Source organism: Lygodium microphyllum, chromosome 25 (assembly GCF_053477565.2).
Source record: "Lygodium microphyllum isolate KBCC chromosome 25, Lygodium_microphyllum_v1.1.10, whole genome shotgun sequence".
Lineage (NCBI taxonomy): Eukaryota > Viridiplantae > Streptophyta > Polypodiopsida > Schizaeales > Lygodiaceae > Lygodium > Lygodium microphyllum.
In genome coordinates this window covers 4,133,243-4,152,198 of record NC_141159.1, presented here as the reverse complement: position 1 = coordinate 4,152,198, position 18,956 = coordinate 4,133,243, and the positions used below count along the sequence as shown (strand labels likewise).

General features: G+C 42.6%; 1 protein-coding gene across 2 annotated transcripts in view; it reads left to right on the top strand.

Moving 5' to 3' along the window:
* Nucleotides 1-963: 963 nt before the first annotated feature.
* The window catches only part of LOC148013853 (uncharacterized), a 162,684-nt gene continuing 144,691 nt past the window's right edge, over nt 964-18,956 (top strand). For both annotated transcript variants that reach the window (XM_087667392.1, XM_087667391.1), the window contains exons 1-5: nt 964-1,489; nt 1,615-4,554; nt 4,765-4,882; nt 4,988-5,076; nt 5,164-5,402. In XM_087667392.1, the coding sequence (XP_087523518.1) occupies nt 1,391-1,489; nt 1,615-4,554; nt 4,765-4,882; nt 4,988-5,076; nt 5,164-5,402 (3,485 nt within the window). In that variant the 5' untranslated portion in view covers nt 964-1,390. The remainder of the gene's footprint in view (nt 1,490-1,614; nt 4,555-4,764; nt 4,883-4,987; nt 5,077-5,163; nt 5,403-18,956) is intronic.

The window sequence follows — 18,956 nt, the reverse complement described above, 5'->3', positions numbered from 1 at the left end:
GCACAAGGGCATAGAGAGAGAGAGAGAGAGAGAGAGAGAGAGAGAGAGAGAGAGAGAGAGAGAGAGAGAGAGAGAGAGCCCACGTGGCAACTTTTGGTGAGGGTTGATTTGTGCCTCTATTACTACCATCTTGCACCCTCACAAAAGCTTGTAAATAATATGCGTAGAAGAAAGATTCTTGTATTGTTTGTGAGAATGATATGGAAAAGGTTTACTCTTATGTTTGTGTTTCTAAAGAGATGAAGTCTTGTTGTTTGGATGAATGTTTAGAGGAAGTTTGTATGCAAGATTATTCTTTTGGAGATCCATTTAGAGGATATTCCTTTTCCTAGAGTAAATGTGGATGACTTTGGAGTGTTTACAACTCATATCATCTACATTTGAAGATCTCCATTTAGAGTAAATGTACAAATCGTTCACATTTTCTTGGGTGATTTTGTGGTCTTCGTTTGTGATTCAACGGAAGGCGTCTCAAATGTCATTTCATTGATGAAGGTCCAAGGCCATGCATCGATTAATCATCCATGGATTCAAACGGTCAAAATTGGTCGTGATGACGGTAATCATGCCTCCTTCCTCATTAGGACGAGGCGCATCAAAAACGTAATGAAGGATAGGATGCTTGGTCTGCTTTACCTTTTATGGCATGGATCGTTCGGCCTGCTTGGTCTTTTATGGCACGGAGTATAATGAGGTACATTAAGGTAGACATTCTTGTATCTTGTCTGCAGACAATGAGAGACTTTATCGTTACAGGTCCACGTGGACAGCCAACTGGGCTTGCATGGCATGCGAGTGCGATACTTAATGTTGGCAACTTTAAGCTAAAGAGATCGTCTAGGAACAAATTACGAAGCTTAATCCCAGTCGTTTGTCATCTCTCTCCTGAGCTTTTGGATCCTTTCTCCCTTTCTCTGTTGCATTTAGCCTTACACTCCCCGTTCCCCCCCCCCCCCCCCCCCCCCCCCGCCCCGGTCCGTTTGTGAGAGAGAGAGATCTCTGAAGAAGGTTTCCTTTGTTCCTTCTTCCATTTCTAATGTCGGGGCTTGGTTGAGTATCAAGAGGAGAAAATGCATCTGATCAGAGTTGTCTTGGCTGCTTCCACATTGTTTCTGTCGCTTTTCTATCCCAAAACCACGCTGGACAGAAACTGGCGGAGGTGAGGCGACGTCCGCACCAATGGCATATTGACAGGTTCAGTGACAGGAAAAATATGCAGATCAGAGGTTCATGGTGGTCTTGTCTGTTTGAGAACCGAAAGTTCATCCAGAGGCTTCAATCCTCTGCCACTGCCACTTGATCTCGGGTTTGTTTTATTTCTGATCGGAATGCTAGGCAAGACAGAAGTATCTACGACACTCGGGGAACATGTGAAGTAAGACTGGGTGTCATGAAGATTGAAAAAGGTCTTTATGCGTCGCCTGGTGGAGCCGGGAAAGCTCAGGTTATGTACCATGACAGGAAACTGCTCGAAGGGGAGGTAGTTGAGGTATCCTTGAAAGTTTATAGAGCTATAATTCAGCACATTTTTTTTTGTCCATGCATTGAACACTCCTGTACATTTAATGTGGAAGAAACAAGCTGCCAAAGCTCTTTATGCTGTTGGTGATGCAGGTTCGCCAAAAGGAGGTGGGTCTTCGAGGTTCATGGCACTCTGGAGTAGTTGTCCAAGTCAAGCACGGCCGCAGAGTTATAGAGTATGATCACTTGCTTACGTTGGATGGCACAAAGCACTTACGAGAATCAATCCCTCTTCCTGAGTGCATCAAACATCAATTCCCAGTGCGACAAGGTGAAAGGAATGGCATGGCAGGCAACCAAAATATGCGGGGATTTATCAGGCCTAAACCACCTGACTGTTTGCAACCCTCTCCTCAAACATGGACACAAGGCCTTTTAGTTGATGCTTTCTATGATGATGCTTGGTGGGAAGGAATCCTTCTAGATGGTGTTGTATGCGGTAAGGAGTGTGATGCCAAGGTCAGGATCTTTTTCCCAGAGGAAGGAGATGAGCTGCATATTATGTTAAAGCATGTGAGAATTTCTCAGGATTGGGATGAGATTTCTGGACTGTGGGGCATACGAGGTCACTGGTCATTGAGCAGTGAAAATGGCAAGGTGGATGTTGGACCTCTTAAACGGATGTGCACACATCGTAGGAGTTTGTTGAAAAGGCATTGGCGACAAAGAAACATTTGCCAGGTACAGGAGCCAGAGGAAGGAGAGGATACCTCAGCTTCACTGTTGCAGAATCAGTCACAGTCTGCTGGAGTGTTTGTTGCTGATACCAAAGTTTCACTAGGTTGCAGGTGCACTGATAAGGATATGGTTGGTTTGACTGTTGAGCATCCAAATGATGTAACTGGAAATCTTGGTTGTTTAGCATCGGAATATGTTGCAACCAGTTCTCAGGATACAACAGTTTTGAAAGTTGATCAAGAGTATTACAGATTGTCAAATCGGGACGAAATTTTAATGCCAGTAAGTTCTGGAAGCTCAGCTGTACTTTTACCTATTGCACAGGGCCATACTTTTGTAAAAAGTGATTTATCTTCAGAGAATGCTCAGGCTGCCTTGACAGAGCCTTCTCAAGAGCATCTGCCACACTCAGCTGGCCTTGTTTCTCTCACTCCATCAGCAGTGTCTGATGGTGAAAATCTTGCCAGCCCCCGGAAGTGCAGTGTCTTTGCTGCTGAAGGTCCTACCATTGTGCAGCCTTCTGAAGACTCTGCACAGCTAGTAGATCAATGCGAGCAAGTGAAAACACTTACTAAAGGTGCGATGAAGTCCTTGAAAGGTGGTGGAAAAACACCTCCACATTTGGTAGTGCAATCCACAATACCATTAGAACAAGACACTGGTTTGCTGGAAAACATTGTTGGGACGACTGCTTCCCATGATGGCACACTTGAGACCACTAATAGAAAGATTGACTGCAATGGTTCTTCAGGAACCATAATAAGGCAGAAGATACGTACTCCATCTACAACAAAGCTGGCAGGCAATGCATATGAAGCTGCATCAATCCGACAGAAAGATTGCAAACCCAGTTGCAGGGTTACCAGAAGTACAAGTGCCCTTATTCTTGACCAGAGCGATGGGAGACACAGGTGTGCAGCCTTGTCACAGGAGGAATGTGACAAGCCTGATGCAACTAAGTGTAATTCAGCATCTGCTTCTGGAACGCATGGGCGAGGTAGCCAAAGGTTTCGGAAACTTGATGGGAAAGGTAGGCCTGATGTGCAGGGTACAGATCCTCCTAAAAGTGAAGGGTTTTTCTCAGCTGCTTCCATGCAAGCCAAAGAGTTGAGGCAGGCATACCCTTCAGCAAAAGAGATGCTTCTAGATGCTGGATGGACTATGGGAAGACAAGGTTGTCATCATGGAACAGCTTACATTTCACCCACAGGTTTTAGATATCGTTCTTTGGCTTCAGCTTGCAGGCACTGGAAGAATCAGAAAAACCAAAGTAGTCCTTTAAAGGTGTCAAGTACGGAACGACTTTTCTCAAATTCTCTTGTTGGGGATGATTGTGTTTCTAGACAAATGAAGTCTGAGCAGGTGATGAAGCCTGCATTGCTTACTGGACAATCAGAACCAAAAACTAGCAAAATTGTAGTCCATCCTGAAGATGCTGGAAAGCTGATTACTGCTCCTCAATCTGTGGAAGATGTAAATGATACGTGTCAACTTCAAGAAATTTTTGGTATCCGTGAACAGGGCAAAGTTGAAAAGGCGAATTGCCAGACTCTAATCACTAGTAATGCTAAACACAATGTAAGATCTAAAGGTGGTGGTTTCACAGAATATCACAATGAAAATTGTGATATTCGTCAACAGGAGGGCATTCAAAGGGCGAACTGTGAGGCCACAGATGCAAGTAATGCTGCTCATGATTTAAGATCAAAGAACACACCAACACTTTTTCAAACTGAAAACCTGAAAAAAAGAAAGTGTGACAGGGAGGGCAGTCCATTACAGGAAGAAATGAGGCGCAAAAGGGGCAGGGCTCCTTTGAAGAAAGCAAGTCTTCTGCAGGGAAGCAAAAGTCATCGTGTCAGAGGAGGTTGTCGCATGCAGGTGTTGCTTTCTCCTCCCAGGAGAGAAAAAGATTCAGGTTCTGGGCATGATAGTGGTGGGTCATCTCATTTCAAGAGGTCAACTGTCCTCTCTTGGCTGATAGACAAGGGTCTCTTAAAAGAGAGAGAATCGGTACGCTATTTAAACAGGAAGGATGGGCATGTCATGAAGCAAGGCCAGGTGACTCGTGAGGGAGTTCTTTGCAAGTGCTGTGGACAAATTTTTACACTTTCAAACTTTGAAGCTCATGCCGGAAGTAGGCTCCATCGGCCCAGTGCAAACACCTTCTTAGATGATGGGAGGTCGATTTCAGATTGTCAGCTGCAAGCTTGTGATGTTCAGGAGATAACAGAAAAGAGAGAAGGTTTTGCAGATACAAGTGATGACATCTGTGGTGTGTGTGGGGATGGTGGAGAATTGATTCTCTGCGATCATTGCCCATCAACATATCACCGTGACTGTGTTGGATTAGAGGTGCTATCTTTTAATCTTTAAGTGATCTGATTCAGCTTAACTTAGGTGATGGTCTAACTGGTTAAGAGCCACTTAGATGATTGTCTAACAGGTTGAAGAGATGATCACCATAAATTAGTAGTCTGGATTCACCTTGGCAGTGTTGAAGATTGTGTTAAACTTTATATGAAGATATATAACCAAGGAACTGCAATGCGTTGTGGATTGCAGGTCATTCCAGAAGGGGATTGGTACTGCCCCAGATGCTCTTGTGCAGTGTGTGGAATGAACCAGCTTGATGGCATTGCCTCCGAATCAACTTTACAGTGCAGTCAATGTGAACTTGCATGTAAGTCGAAGTCATTTATGTGTTTATTTCAAGAATCACAGGGAGAATTTTATCTTACCTGGCTGTCTTCTTTTTCCATGGGGGGGGGGGGCGGGGTTTTCTCAGACCATATTTCTTGTGTGCGTGCACATGCTATGCTGGATTCCAATCATGCTGCAAAGATACCTTGGTTCTGTTGTGAGCAGTGTGAAAAGGTATATTTTGCTGAATCTGTTGCCTCTTACAATGTTCCAAGTCAGCAAGCCTTCCCCTGCTGAAATGTGGCAAAATGTTTTTCCCAGATTTTTACAGGTCTTCGTGGACTCATTGGGAAAGCACACCCCCTCGAGTGCGGTTTCTCTTATATGCTTTTACAATCAATGAAACATGAACGTGGGGCCACAATGTCAAGCATTGAAGCTATGGCTGAGCATACCATAAAACTTTCTGTAGCTCATGGTGTGATGCAAGAGTGTTTTGTGCCCATGATAGATCCACGTACAAAAGTTGATTTGATTTCTCAAGCTCTGTACAGCAGGAGGTGAGCTTATTTGAAGATACACTGCAAGTGACAGCGTTTTTGTTGATGAACTTAGTTGTAGGAAGTTACCATTAATCCCAAGTTTAGTTGGAAAATATTGGCTGTTGTCTCATTACACTGCTTACAAAATTTCAACCATGTAGATTTGTATAATTTTTGTTTTGTCTTGTTTGTGCTACAGTTCTCAAAGCTGAAAATGTGATTGTCAGAACAGCAACCCAAATTTCTAGTTTCAATCTTTTCATGAAGTCTTGTTTGATCTCTTGTGCATTGTAACCTGCTGCCCACACGGATGGGTTTTCTGAGAGCCTTGATTGGGTGCATGATGAACATCACACATATAGGACAGAGGTTGAAAATGAGAGAGGAAGGGGCTGATGCCCAAATGTGCTGGTATATGTCTGGACCAAGCATTATGAATGTCTATGGAGTGCAGTAGCAGAAGAAATACATGCATGCTGCAAACCAGGTCAGGTTGTGTGCTGTATATGGAACCAACCAGCTTGATGGTATTATGATGCTCAAGGTAGTGACAAAACACTGGCTGATCTGCATACTGCAGTAGTGCCTAAAGCTAAAGGATGCTAAGTAACTTTTAAAACGCATGGAGGAGCTAGTGCAGAAGTCTCACCATGAATAGTGTGAGCCTTTGTGTATCCTTTTGTCCCTCTATGAGAGGCATTCAGGCAATCCTTCATACCCACATCGCAAGGGTCATGATCCTGTTGAGAACCTTTAGTAGGTGCATAATGGAGAACATACACATACACACACTCACTCTCCTTTGTTTGGTGAAACTGCCACTTAGCAGCTCTTTGATTTACAAGGAGGATAGATAGAGTGTGTCCTCCATGTAAGAGGGTTCACATCATAAAGACAGCAACTATTATAAGGACTGCTGCAGCAAGCATCTAAAGTAGTTGTAGGAATGAAATGACTGAGTTCCTGACCATTCGTTCTTCCTTTGCATCCAAACTGTCCACAAAGCCCAAAATTTGACCCAATTGAAAGACAAGTATATGATAATCATGATTAAAGTTTGCTGTTTACCAAATCTTTGTGCCAGAAACTTGGCATGCAATTGTGAGAAAAGAGAGACCATCCAAGCATACTCTAGTGATTGGGCAATTTCAATGGAGAAGTGGGACTGTCTCTGTAGCATGTGAACAGGACTGTCTCTGTAGCATGTGAACATTTGTAACCTCAGGTTTATATACCTCGAAAAAGAAATAGTAGCATGATAGCATGATCGCGAGCCATGCGCAGCATGTTTGTGAGGGATTAGGGCAGTTGTTGGAGAGCAAGTTTCTTTGCTCCTAAAAACTATTTTGTTAAACTTTGCTGATGTTATGAAACCTTGAAGTCATGCTGTTTTGGTTGTTGGGTTTCATTATTCGAATTGCCTATTAAGGGCAATCATCATGGTTGTAATAGTGGAGGATCAGGGATTGTAGAGGTTTAACATAGTCTCCTTTTCTTTTCTCCTTAGCAAGGTGTGTGAGTAGAAGTGATCATGGTCTTCTCTTGGTGAATCATGGGCGAGATTGTGAGTGCAGGATGACACGAGTGTGAGTGAGTGATTTGAGGAGGATGGATTGAAGTGTTTGTGGCTATGTGAGATCGAGCAAAGTTTTAATCATGATTGATTGTGACCACACTAGATTGGGTAGGGATGTGCCTTGTGGATACAAAGTGTGTGAGTGTGTTGGCGATAGTGCATGGATCAGGGTGTTGAAGCTATACGATGTACAATCTCACATTTAACTATTACAGATATAAGATCAGAGGATTGTTTTGTCCTTTGGATTCTCTTATTTGTTTCTCAAGGTGTGCAATCAGAACCTAATGTCTCATATTTGGTATTAGAGCCAACTCTCAAAAACTATTATTGGAGTCAACAAAAATTTTACCTGTTGTTTACAACAAGTGTATAGGAATCGTTTTTCGACCATAAAGGCCTTGCATGAAGAGCTTGTGATGCAAGTGGAGTTAAAATGCATGGTGGTGGTAATACTTTGGCAAGAGCTTATATTTCTTCAAAGCCAAATTGATTATTCTTGATTGACGGTCTTCCAACTTTGAGGGGAGGTTGCAAACATGGGGCCATATGACATGTAGCGGTTGGTGGTCCCAGATTGAACGGGTAGGGAGTTCAATACAGCAAGCATTCATCTCGACACTAGGCCATGTAGTTGTCCCATAGTAGTAAGAGGGCAAGCTAGCACTATTTGGGTCTTCCCCATAGTTGCTAGGAGTTTTGGAAATGGTGAAACAGAAACGCGTTTCGGAGTCGTGAAATAGAGTTTTGGGCCTAGTCTGAAAAAATGAAACATAGATCCAAAACATATAGGTATAAAAATAAAAGAAATATAGTGATAAATATAATTAAAAATATATGATGGAGTAACACTACTTGTTAGTTGAACCTCTACATCAAAACACTTAAATTCCTCAACAATACAACATTAGAACTTAGAAGAGAATTGAGATTTGACAAGTATACATGAATCATGATTAAGTAAGATAGTAAACTACAACTTGTCATACACAGTAAACTTAAGATTGAAGGCTTAAAAGTGAATAGTCATAGACTCATATTATGACATATAGACTCAAAAAAGAGAGTGCTTGTGAGTTGTAACTCAGTAAACAATGCTCGAAAAGAAATACAACTATGATGTATCACAGTATCTCATGAGTCATCCAAATGCCACTAAACCATAAACATGAATCTACATGATCAACTAATAGCAAGTTTGCAAAATATAGGCCTATGAATCATCATATCATGATGTGTCATGTAATGGCTCATGAGAGTCACTCAGCATCATCCAAAGCCATCTTTGTCTTGGCCTCCTCAGGGCTACTAGCATGAGCACTAGTACTGCTATTAGAGGAAGAGGAGATTGTACTTTGCTAGAAATAGGGGAAACCAGCAGCAAAAGTGGGGAAAACTTGCTCAAATCAATGCGGACAACAAAGGACGAAGAGAGGGGAAGGATTGCTCATTGGAAACAGTGAAAATCGGCACCAAATCTGAGGGAAAACAGCTACAAATAGTATGGATAGGAAAGGAAAGGGATTGGGTAGTTGAAGGATGAGGAATGTGGAGTTTTAGGGCTGGGATGTGGAGTTTCAAGGCTGTAGACAGCAGTAGATGTGAAAGGTTGAAAGCAATAGCAGGTAGGGGGAGCGATCAGCTGAGAAAGAAGTTACTTTGTCTATAAAAGAAGGGAGTATGGCCACAGTCCATTATCCATTCAAGTACTTGCAAGTTCTTGGTGTGCAGAGAGAGAGAGAGCTTGTGGAGCGTGTGAGTTGGTGCTCAACCATTGTACTCTTGCCATAGTGGAATCCTATTCCTGGTTACATCTTGCACATTCTCTCTTTCATCAATCTTGTGTCTTTCATTATTCCATTGCGTGTTTTGCTCTTCTAACATGGTATCAGATGCTAATGGTTTGTTTGAGATATGCTCATGCTTTTGTTTGTGTATACACGTTTTTTTTTTTTTTTGGGTTGTGTTTTGGGATTTATTTCACGGAACATTTTTGTGTGTATAGGTCTCACGTTTTTTCTGCTGGTGGTATATGACGGATGTGCAAAGGACGTCTCTGATTGCCACGTTTTGATCGACCTTGCTTTGACCGATGTGTGCAGGAGGCGTGGATTTGACTTCGGGCTCCATGTCAACATGTGCTACATGTTTCTTGTTTCTTTGACATGGTGTGTTAATCTTGTGTTGCTGCTTACCTTGATGGCCTATACGGTGACTTGTGCTGTAGTGCTTTGTGCATTGCTGTTGTCGTGTGTTTGCCGTTGACCTGGTGGCTGGTATTGTGTTTTGTTGACCTAGCTAGAATAGAATACGTATCACTCTGAACTTGCGTTTGACGTCATTTGATTGCTATTTGCTTGACTTGATTTGCATGTGGCAGCGTGTTCTTTGCTGCATTGATCTTACGTATCATCGTCCATGTGCTATGTTGATCTCACATATCATCGTCTATGATCGCCACATTTTGATCAACCTTGCTCGCTCTTGAGCGACGTTTGCAAGAGGTGTGGATTTGACTTGGCACTCCATGTCAATATGTGCTACATGTCTTCTGTTTCTCTGACATGGTGTGTTAATCTTGTGTTGTTGCTTACCTTGACGGCCTATACAGTGACCTGTGGTGTAGCACTTTGTGCATTGCTGTTGTCGTGTGTTTGCCATTGACTTGGCAGTTGGTGTTTGTGTTTTGTTGACCTAGCTGGAATAGAACACATGTCACTCTGAACTTGCGTTTGACATCATTTGATTGCTATTTCCTTGACCTGATCTGCATTTGAGTGCGTGTTCTTTGCTGTGTTGATCTTATGTATCATTGTCTATGTGTTGTGTTGATGTGTGTTTTATACGTGCTTTACTTGTGTTTTTGCATTGTCTAGGTTTCCGGCCTATTCTTGCTTTGTTCAGCATTGAGTATGCTTGCGTATCACTGTTGTTCGATGTTTGTGCGTTGCTGATGTCGTGCCATTTATGGCCATTGATCTGTCTGCTAGCATCAATCTTTTGTTTTGGTCCCACTTTGTCACATGTATTGCTGTTGATCTCGTAATCGGTGGTGCTGACATGAGGCTAGTGTCGCTTTGAACATTAGTTAGGTATGTTTTTGTTTTTACATTTATTCCTATGTGAAGACCCCGTTTGTGGTGGTTTATATAAGTATTATATTTTGGTTTGAGCTTCAGTGTTTGTAGGCATTCACACTCCCTCTGCTACTCTCTCCTAACTAAGGTAATATATAAGTACTGTCCATTCTAATTTCACTTCATTACAATCATCTTGGTGCCTTTGTGATTGCGAGATTCAATATTCTAACTCATCTCATGGAGCTATGGTTGAGTGTCCATGTGCTTACTAGTGCTTTTCAGCCAAGGTGTTGGATTGCTCCAACCTTTAGAGGAATCTCTATCTCCATCATGATGCGGCAAAGTGGCGGTCATGCACATAAAGGTGAAGAGATAGAATGGTGTGGCATAGTGTCACATTTGCATAGAAAGAAGATACAAAAGACATGTTACTACTTTGTGTGGTGGATATCATGGTCATGCTTGATGGAGCACGAGACCAGGTACATGCCTATATCATCTTGGTTAACTCGAGGTCTATTGATGGTGGTTGGAGTGGATGATTCTTCTTTGCTCTAGTAATATTGCACACTTGTATATGCTCCTAGCTAGAATTGGCAAGTGTGAGGGTGGAGAGAGGGCATGTTGATGCTCTTTCATTATTGGTGGATTTGGTGTGTGTTATTAAAGTCACATCTTTTGGCGATCCAAACCTTGGATTGGTGTGTTGGAGTGCCAAGTGTATGCTAGGACGAGGTCACGAGTGACATGATGTGTTCGTGTGGTCTCGCATGAGGGGACCCAAAGGGCATGCAAATGCTCTAGTGGAGGAATCTTGGTGTCATGGCAAGCTATCCATGGAGCTTGTGTGGCTATAGGCGAGCTATCCATGGAGCTTGTGTGGCTATAGGAGATACAAGGTGGCTAGCTAAAAACTGAGAAGTGAATGTATAAGGTCATTCTTGTGGTGTGCGAACTTGAGAGCGTGCTTCTTCTTCTTGCTTTTATTCTATCTACTTATGCTTAATCTTGAGAGTGAGCAGGTGAAGGCTAGCTAGCCAATATTAGATTTAGGGATGAATTTGTCTTTCAAGGAGCAGGGTGAAGGCCCATCCCTAGGCAAACCAAGGGGCACATTGGTTTGGAGGCTTGTTGGTTAGTTTTGATAGCAAGAGGTACTTGGATTAGTGGAGGAGTTTAGAGGATCTCAATTGTACTCTTTTCATTTGCAATATAAGATAAAGAAATACTGAAAGGGCCGCCACTTTTGGGGCCAATTGGGTGTCCAATGTCCAAGATTAAAGTGGTAAAGTGTGTATTTTCAGTTTATGTGAATTTTATGCTTGTTGTAATTAGTGCTTAGTCAGGTTATTTACCACCCTATTTGAGGAGGAAGGCTGGTTTTACCTCAACTGTGGTTGTTGTAAAGAAGATTTCTCTCCCTAAGTAGCAAAGCTAATGGATGGATAAAATCGTTCTCCCATTTGGGGGACATCATACACATCATCTAATGAATTGAGATTCGGATCTTCATTAGTATAAAACTCGGTGCAATCAATGCCTAAATCTTGGCAAAGGGGTGATTGTTGCGTCTGACATTTTTGGCTGTAGAGTTGTGGATGATGAATGGACCTTCGTGTGCGGTCATATAGTGTGTGGCTCCATTGTTTACAATCCAAATGGTTGAATGGCCACAAGGCATAGAGACAGGGAACGTCCGTTCCGGCACATAGGAACGGATTAACGCGTTCCGAGGGGTTTGAGCCGAGGAAACGCTGGCGAAACGTTCCAGCCCGTTTCCTGACCCGTTCCCTCCCGTTCCAATCCGTTCCCTGGCCGTTCCAGGGCCGTTCCCTGTCTGGAACGGCCGTTCCAGCACAAGAGTTTTTTTTAATTTTTAACTTTTAACTTTATTGGAGTAGGCGTTTCGCGCCGACTGCCCGTTTCGCGCCGATTGCCCGTTTGTTGCCCGCTGTCGCCCGTTTTGCGCACTCCCGTCGACTGCGGCTTTTCGACTGCTCTCCCGCTCGCCTGTGTCGACTGCTCCTGCTCGCTTGCGCCGACTGCACTCCCGCCGAGTACCTGGTTCGCCCACTCCGCCTGCTTCGCCTGCCCTACCGACTGTCCCGCCGACTATCTTGCTTGCCCCGCCTGCCCCCACTGCCTACTCCCACCTACTCTCGGGACTCGTCTACCTCTCCCGCCTGCTTGGCCCACCTCTCTTGCTTGGCGTGACTCCTCCCCGCGATCAGGTGAAGTCTCGAGGATCATTATCTCGATTCTCCCCCAAATTTGGGGCATTTTGGGTCAGACGTCAGTTGTTGGTAGTTGCCCCAAAATTTGGGCCTTTCTCAAGGATTGGATTCTGGAATTTGGGACTTAAATTTGGCTGCAATGTCCCCAAATTTGGGGCATTTTAAATCAATCATTGTCCCAAATTTGGGAGCTGAAAATGCGCCAAATTTTGGGGCATTTTCAGCAAGGAATTGCAGGCTGGAATGCCCCAAAATTGGGGCATTTTGAGTCAGTCATTGCCCCAAGTTTGGGAGCTGAAAATACTCCAAATTTTGGGGCATTTTCAGCAAGGGAATGCAGGCTAGAATGCCCCAAATTTGTGGCATTTTCAGTAAAAGGAATGCAGGCTGAAGTAGCACCAAAGTGCTGGCGTTTTTAGCATTGCTAAAAATTTAACACACACATGTTGAAATTTTGGCTGCAAATTTCTGCAATTTTATTGAACTTTACTGATTATTTGTCACTTTTATATAGATGGCAGCATTGACATCTATGGGATCTTCATCATCCTCAGCAGGTACTTCGTCAACAACTGGACGAAGTCGAAGCACTACTTGGTCATGGTGGGATGAGGTAGATGCAGGGGTGCCATTGAGAGGTGGAGGGGCTCACCCTTGGAAATGCAAACTTTGCCCTTATGCTCGCACTAGCGGGGCTGATAAAGTGAGAGCCCATCTTCTACATGAGGAGGGGAAAGAGGTGCGTTTTTGCACCAATGTATTAATTGAGAAAAGGCAGGAGTTACTTGACCGCATAGCCACATCTATGGGGAATTCACATGCCAGGAGGACGCCAAATATAGCAGTGGATCCAACAACATGGACTCCAAGACCAGCAGGGCATGGTGCTTCATGCAGAAGACCACCAGGATTAGTGGCTGCGTAGCCTTCTCGTGGGCCATCAATGGCAACAGGTCGTGGTGCTAAATAGAGTTCATTGCACACTTCATGGGAACCAAAGAAAAAAGAGGAAACAGATGCAGCAGTGGCACGCTTTTTTTACCATGACCATATTGCATTCAAATCAGCCAGGTCATCTTATTTTTTAAATATGGTGACAAAGATTGCAGAGTATGGACCCACATATAAGCCCCCTTCATCAGAAACTATCATGACTACATTGCTTCAAAAGGAGAAAGTAGCCATAAAGATTGCAACAACAAATATTCGCAATCAATGGGCAAGAAATGGAGTGACATTGATAGTAGATGGATGGAGTGACACACGCCATAGGTCCATACATGGTGTTGTTGCATATTCTCGTGGAGATGTATACTTCATTGGTAGTCATGATGCTTCAGAGACTGGAAAGAGTGCAGATGTATTGGCTTCCGAGTGGTGCGAGGCAGTGCAGGCTGTTGGGGCAGAAAGTGTAGTGCAGTTTGTGGCAGATGGTGAACCTACAAACAGGGCAGCAGGAAACATTTAATGGCAATGTATCCACATATCACCTTTAGTCCATGCATGGCGCATTGCTTGAATAACTTGTTGAAGGATATTGGGGACTTGCCATGGATTGCATCTCTTGTTGCGAAAGGCAACAAGATTATAACATTTATATGTAATCATCAGTACTTGCATGCTGAGTTTCGCAAGAGAAGTGACAAAGAACTTCTTAAATACTCGGATACACGATTTGCATATAACTTTCTTATCCTTGGTCGATTGCACTATTGCAAAGGTGCAATTAGGGAGCTATTTGCTAGTGATGAGTATGAAAATTGGATTGGGGCTGCCACTGCTACTGCTGTGTTATGTAATGCATATGTTTCTGATAGAGATTTTTGGGATGAGGTTAATCACTCCAACCAAATGGTTGATCCTATTATGCACATGTTGAGGCTTGCAGATGGCATGGATCCATGCATTGGGAAGATCTATGAAGGTATGGATCGCATGATTGAGAGGTTGGAGAGTTTGGAACCAAATGCAGATAGGTATGAGCAGATCAAGGAGTTATGCATCAGCAGATGGAATGAGTATGACTCTCCTATGCATGCTACAACATATGTGCTTGATCCTGAGTTTCAAGGAAAGATGCAAGAAAGAGACCTTGAGGTAGTCAAGGCTTGGAACACATTGCTTGCAAGGCTTTATCCTAGCCGTGAAATGCAATGCAAAATTAAAAATCAGCTCTCTATATATCGGCAAACATTAGGGATGTTTGGTACAGAGGATGCACTAGAGGGCAGGACAAATATTGGGGCTGCTTTATAGTGGGAGGACTACGGGGCGGAAGCTCCAGAGTTGCAGAGTTTGGCTATTCGTATTCTTAGCCAAACAATTAGCTCTTCTTGTTTAGAGCAACTATGGAGCTCATTCAATCACATTCACTCAAAGAAGAGAAATCGTCTTGGTACAATGAAGACGAATGACCTAGTTTATGTGAGCTCCAATCTTCGCTTGCTAGCTCTTACATCAGTTGCAAAGGCTGATTCTTTTATATGTTGGGAAAAAGATGACGATGATGATGATGGTGATGATGATGGGCAGGACGTTGTTCAGCAGGATGAGCATTCAGGCACAGTGGAGCCATCTTCCATGAATTAGAGCACTTAGTAGCTAGCCTTTTGGAACTTTAGAGTATTGACTTGGAAATTGGAGCTCTTGTAACTTTGATCTTTACTATTTAGGCTTTAAAGTTTACTGTTTAGTGCATATTTTGTGTTTTTGCAATGCACACTTGTTGCCAGTTGGACTTATGCAACATTGTTGATTACAATGTTGAATTATGAATGCGACAATCCATTGCTGGTTACAATGTTTTGAATCTTTATTATTGTTGAAAGTTGAAACTTGATTATTATGTCTCTAGAGTCTAATTTCATGAATTATAATTTATGGTTGATATGATCTCTCTCTAGATTCTAAGACAAGTGTTGTCTCTCTCTCTCTCTCTCTCTATATATATATATATATATATATATATATATATATATATAAAATATATATATACCGTTCCCTCCGTTCCCGTTCCCTCACTTTGGGTGTTCCCCCCGTTCTCGTTCCCGTTCCCGTTCCCCCATTCCTGGTAACTATGCCACAAGGACATGTAGGGTGGGTCTCTGTGGTTGCCTCATTAGTGAGCAACTCTTGAATGTACACCAAGCTCTCAACTTTGATGTCTCTATGGTGATGAGGTGGGGAGGACCAAAGTCTATCAAAGGTCTAGTAGACCGACTTGCCATTCCCTCGGGAGTCCAGAACGGTGCAAATTGTGATGGCTAATTGGGCGTGATGTAATTGTGAGATCTCCATTGCCCTTGATTTTGTTTGTTTCCACCACCTATCTCCACTGCGGGAGGTTACCCTGCGATGGTGGGATTGGGGTTTGTGTGGGAGGTTTATTTGGTGTTGTGCCTTTGGCCTTTGATTGACATGCTTAAGATACCTAGAACATGTGCTATGTCCTTTCAAGCCCTTGGAGCCATGAGACCTCACTAGGGAATGAGCCCTCTTGGAGATTGTTGCAACTAGCTATGGACGTTTTGCTCACCTTGTTTCAAGTTTAGTGGCTTCCACAACCCTAGACTCCACAATTTACTCCATTGTATGAGGGTGGCTGTTTACCATCTTCATCTTTACAATTTGCTCCCTTGTGACAAAGATTGTTGGCTATCCATGGCTCCAAAGGAGCTGCACATCCCTACTCTCGCTTATGACTCCACGAACATAGATTCCATTAGCCTCGTGAGAGAAGCCAATAGCTTTGTATCCATGTTGGTGAGAATAGGAAGGTATGATACAGTGTTGGCAATACCTATTTTTCTTGGGTACATTTTGCTATTTGAGTTTGAGTTTTGACCAGGTGTTCCCTTGTGACTCACTAGGTGTTTGATTTTGATTTTGATCCATCTTGCCCTTCCCTTTCTTCCTCTTTTAAGAAGGGGAAACAAGCCTCCCTTTGAAGGGGAGAGAGAGTGAAAGAATCTTATGAAATTGGTTGAATGACTGAGCTTAACACAGTAGTTGATACTCAAACTCATAGAATGTGGGCATAGTAGGCTATGAGATCATTTCTTATACAAAATTGAAATATTTTGTGGAAGGTTATTAAGAAACAAAGCAACTTGGTCATCAACTTAAGAAGCAGTTGCAAAGTCAACAACAAGTAAATGCTAGTATTTTGCTAACTCGACATTGCGGTCATATTGGTCTGTGAATCTGAACTCTTTGAGCTCATGGTTGAGATTGATACCATGAGTCCTATCCTAAGCCACATAGTGGTCTATCAAGTGTTTCCATCGTCTAGATGCTAGATCCAAGTGTGTGATTGTGAGTGAAGTTTTGGAAGAAGGCCTTGCATTAAATCAACTAGGGCATAAGCATTCCTTACTTTTCAGGATACCATAAGTTACTGATTCACCACTAGCCACTTAAGTTTCATTCTCGCGAGGAGGAGGCATTGGAACCCAAAACCCTTGCCCAACTGTAGGCTCTGACATTGGAACAGAGTGAGTGTAAAGAAATGCCCTAACATAGAAACACAAATACAATTGTATGACAAAACACAAACTAAACAACACAAAGTTAGGGTTAGGGTAACTCAAAGGCAATGAACACAGTGAATATGAGAAATGAATAATATGTATAATACAATGCTCATGCAGCAAACACACTATGCAGTGGATGGATAATGTACGCTGAACCCTTGTGTATCGAGGGCTGAGGCAAAGGTAATGAGCTGGAGAGTGTGTTGTAGTTTGATGGATCCCATAATGCAGCAAGGCAGCCTTAGAAGACATCTGGCAGCAACAAACACAGAATGAATGCTGAAAACACACTGCAAAGTGAATACAATAACCTTGAATCTTCATGTCTCAAAGTGGATCAGGACAGAGATAAATTGGAGAGAGTGCCGTACTCTGAACAGACCCCAAATTGCAGCAAGAAGCCTCTGTATGTAATCAGCTGCTGTAAACACAGATCAGTGTGTCAAATCTGCAACAGGCTGATCAATGGCAGGGGCAGTAGGGTGGGCTGCACGTGTGAAAATGCCAGGTGGCAGCTGAAAACGCAAACTGGAACAGGTCCAGATGATGGGAGGCAGGCTGAATATGATATCTGTGGTGCTGGCGATTGCAAAAATGCTCATTTCAGCATGGTGGCTTCCTAGAACAGTGGAAATGCAGAATAAAGGGCTGGCGATAGCTGCAGTGGATGTGGATAGGCTGCTGATGAATGTACTGCAGCAAACACAGCAGTAGAGAATGTCTAGACAGCAATGTTGGTGCTACTGGTTTGCAAGCCATGGATCAAGAATGTTGTGTACTTCGATGCAGACAATGTATATGATGTTGCTATTATTTCCAAGGATGAGTGTTGTTTCGTGTTTGTAGTGCCCAGTGTAATGCCTCTTCCTAAGTGTTTCCTCCTAATGCCAAACACATCTGTCTCATCCCTGAATAAGTTGTAAGTGAGCACACCCCCTCCCCTATATACTGTGCTTCACTCTATTGTGGCTTTTAGATTGTGAATTCCCATGGAGTCTTGAGCTATGTTGGCTTTTTGCCTTAAATGGCTAGTGACCTTAGGATCATGTCACTAACAATTTCTTTGGGCAAATCATATAGTTTATATAAGTGCTTGGTAAAGATACTAGCCAATTCATGGCTTTTAAGGATCGTCTTTGTTAGAGCGAATTGAGCCATTTTCATCAATTGATCAATGAGGACCTAGATGGCATCATGACCTTGATTTGTACAAGGTAATCTTGCTGCAAAGTCCATGGAGAAACTACTACACGTTGTATTGGGAAGTTTTATAAAGGATGTAATATCCCCACTTGTTTATGCTGTTAACCTTTATTAAGGTAACACTATGGACTTTCACACATAAGATTCAATCAAAGTGTCACAGGGACGTGAATTTTTGATGCTTTCCTTAGCATTTGATTAGTTATTAATCAAATGTCCAAATGTGTTGTGCAAGTTAGTTAAGTTACAATGACATGCTAAGAAACTCGAGAAGTTAGTGGGTGTCCAAGGTAAAAGTTGTTATAAGTTATATTGGTCAATTGCTAGGTGGTGCCTAATGATAGATTTTGGCCTAGAATATTTTACTGGCCATTAATGTCAATGATTAGGAGAAGAAAATCATGTGTGATGTTCTTAATAAGTACTTGAGGGTAAACCCATAAATGTGGGAGCTAGAACAATTGAACTTGTCAAGGTTTGTATAAAACAAGTGGACTCTTTCCCGGGACAAAAATGCATAACACTAGTGATACCAGGGCTACTAACGTTAGGAGCCTTGTATTATTGTTGTGTACCGAAGATATTAGGGAAGAGTCTAATTATTCATGTAGCTTGCCTTCACGTAGCTATTATGATATGAGAGAGGATTAGAGAATGCAATAATGATCATTCAAATTAAAAGAAAAAGGAGAATGAGTAAATAAGTTAGTGGAATGGTAGAGTGGATTAGGTCTTTCCAAGTAAATATATAAAAGTGAATTCCTAAGGAAGAGAATGCAATAATGATCATTCAAATTAAAAGAAAAAGGAGAATGAGTAAATAAGTTAGTGGAATGGTAGAGTGGATTAGGTCTTTCCAAGTAAATATATAAAAGTGAATTCCTAAGGAAATATGCAAACCCACTAATGGGTTGAAACAAGGCTATGAGAAGGTTAGTAGTTGCATT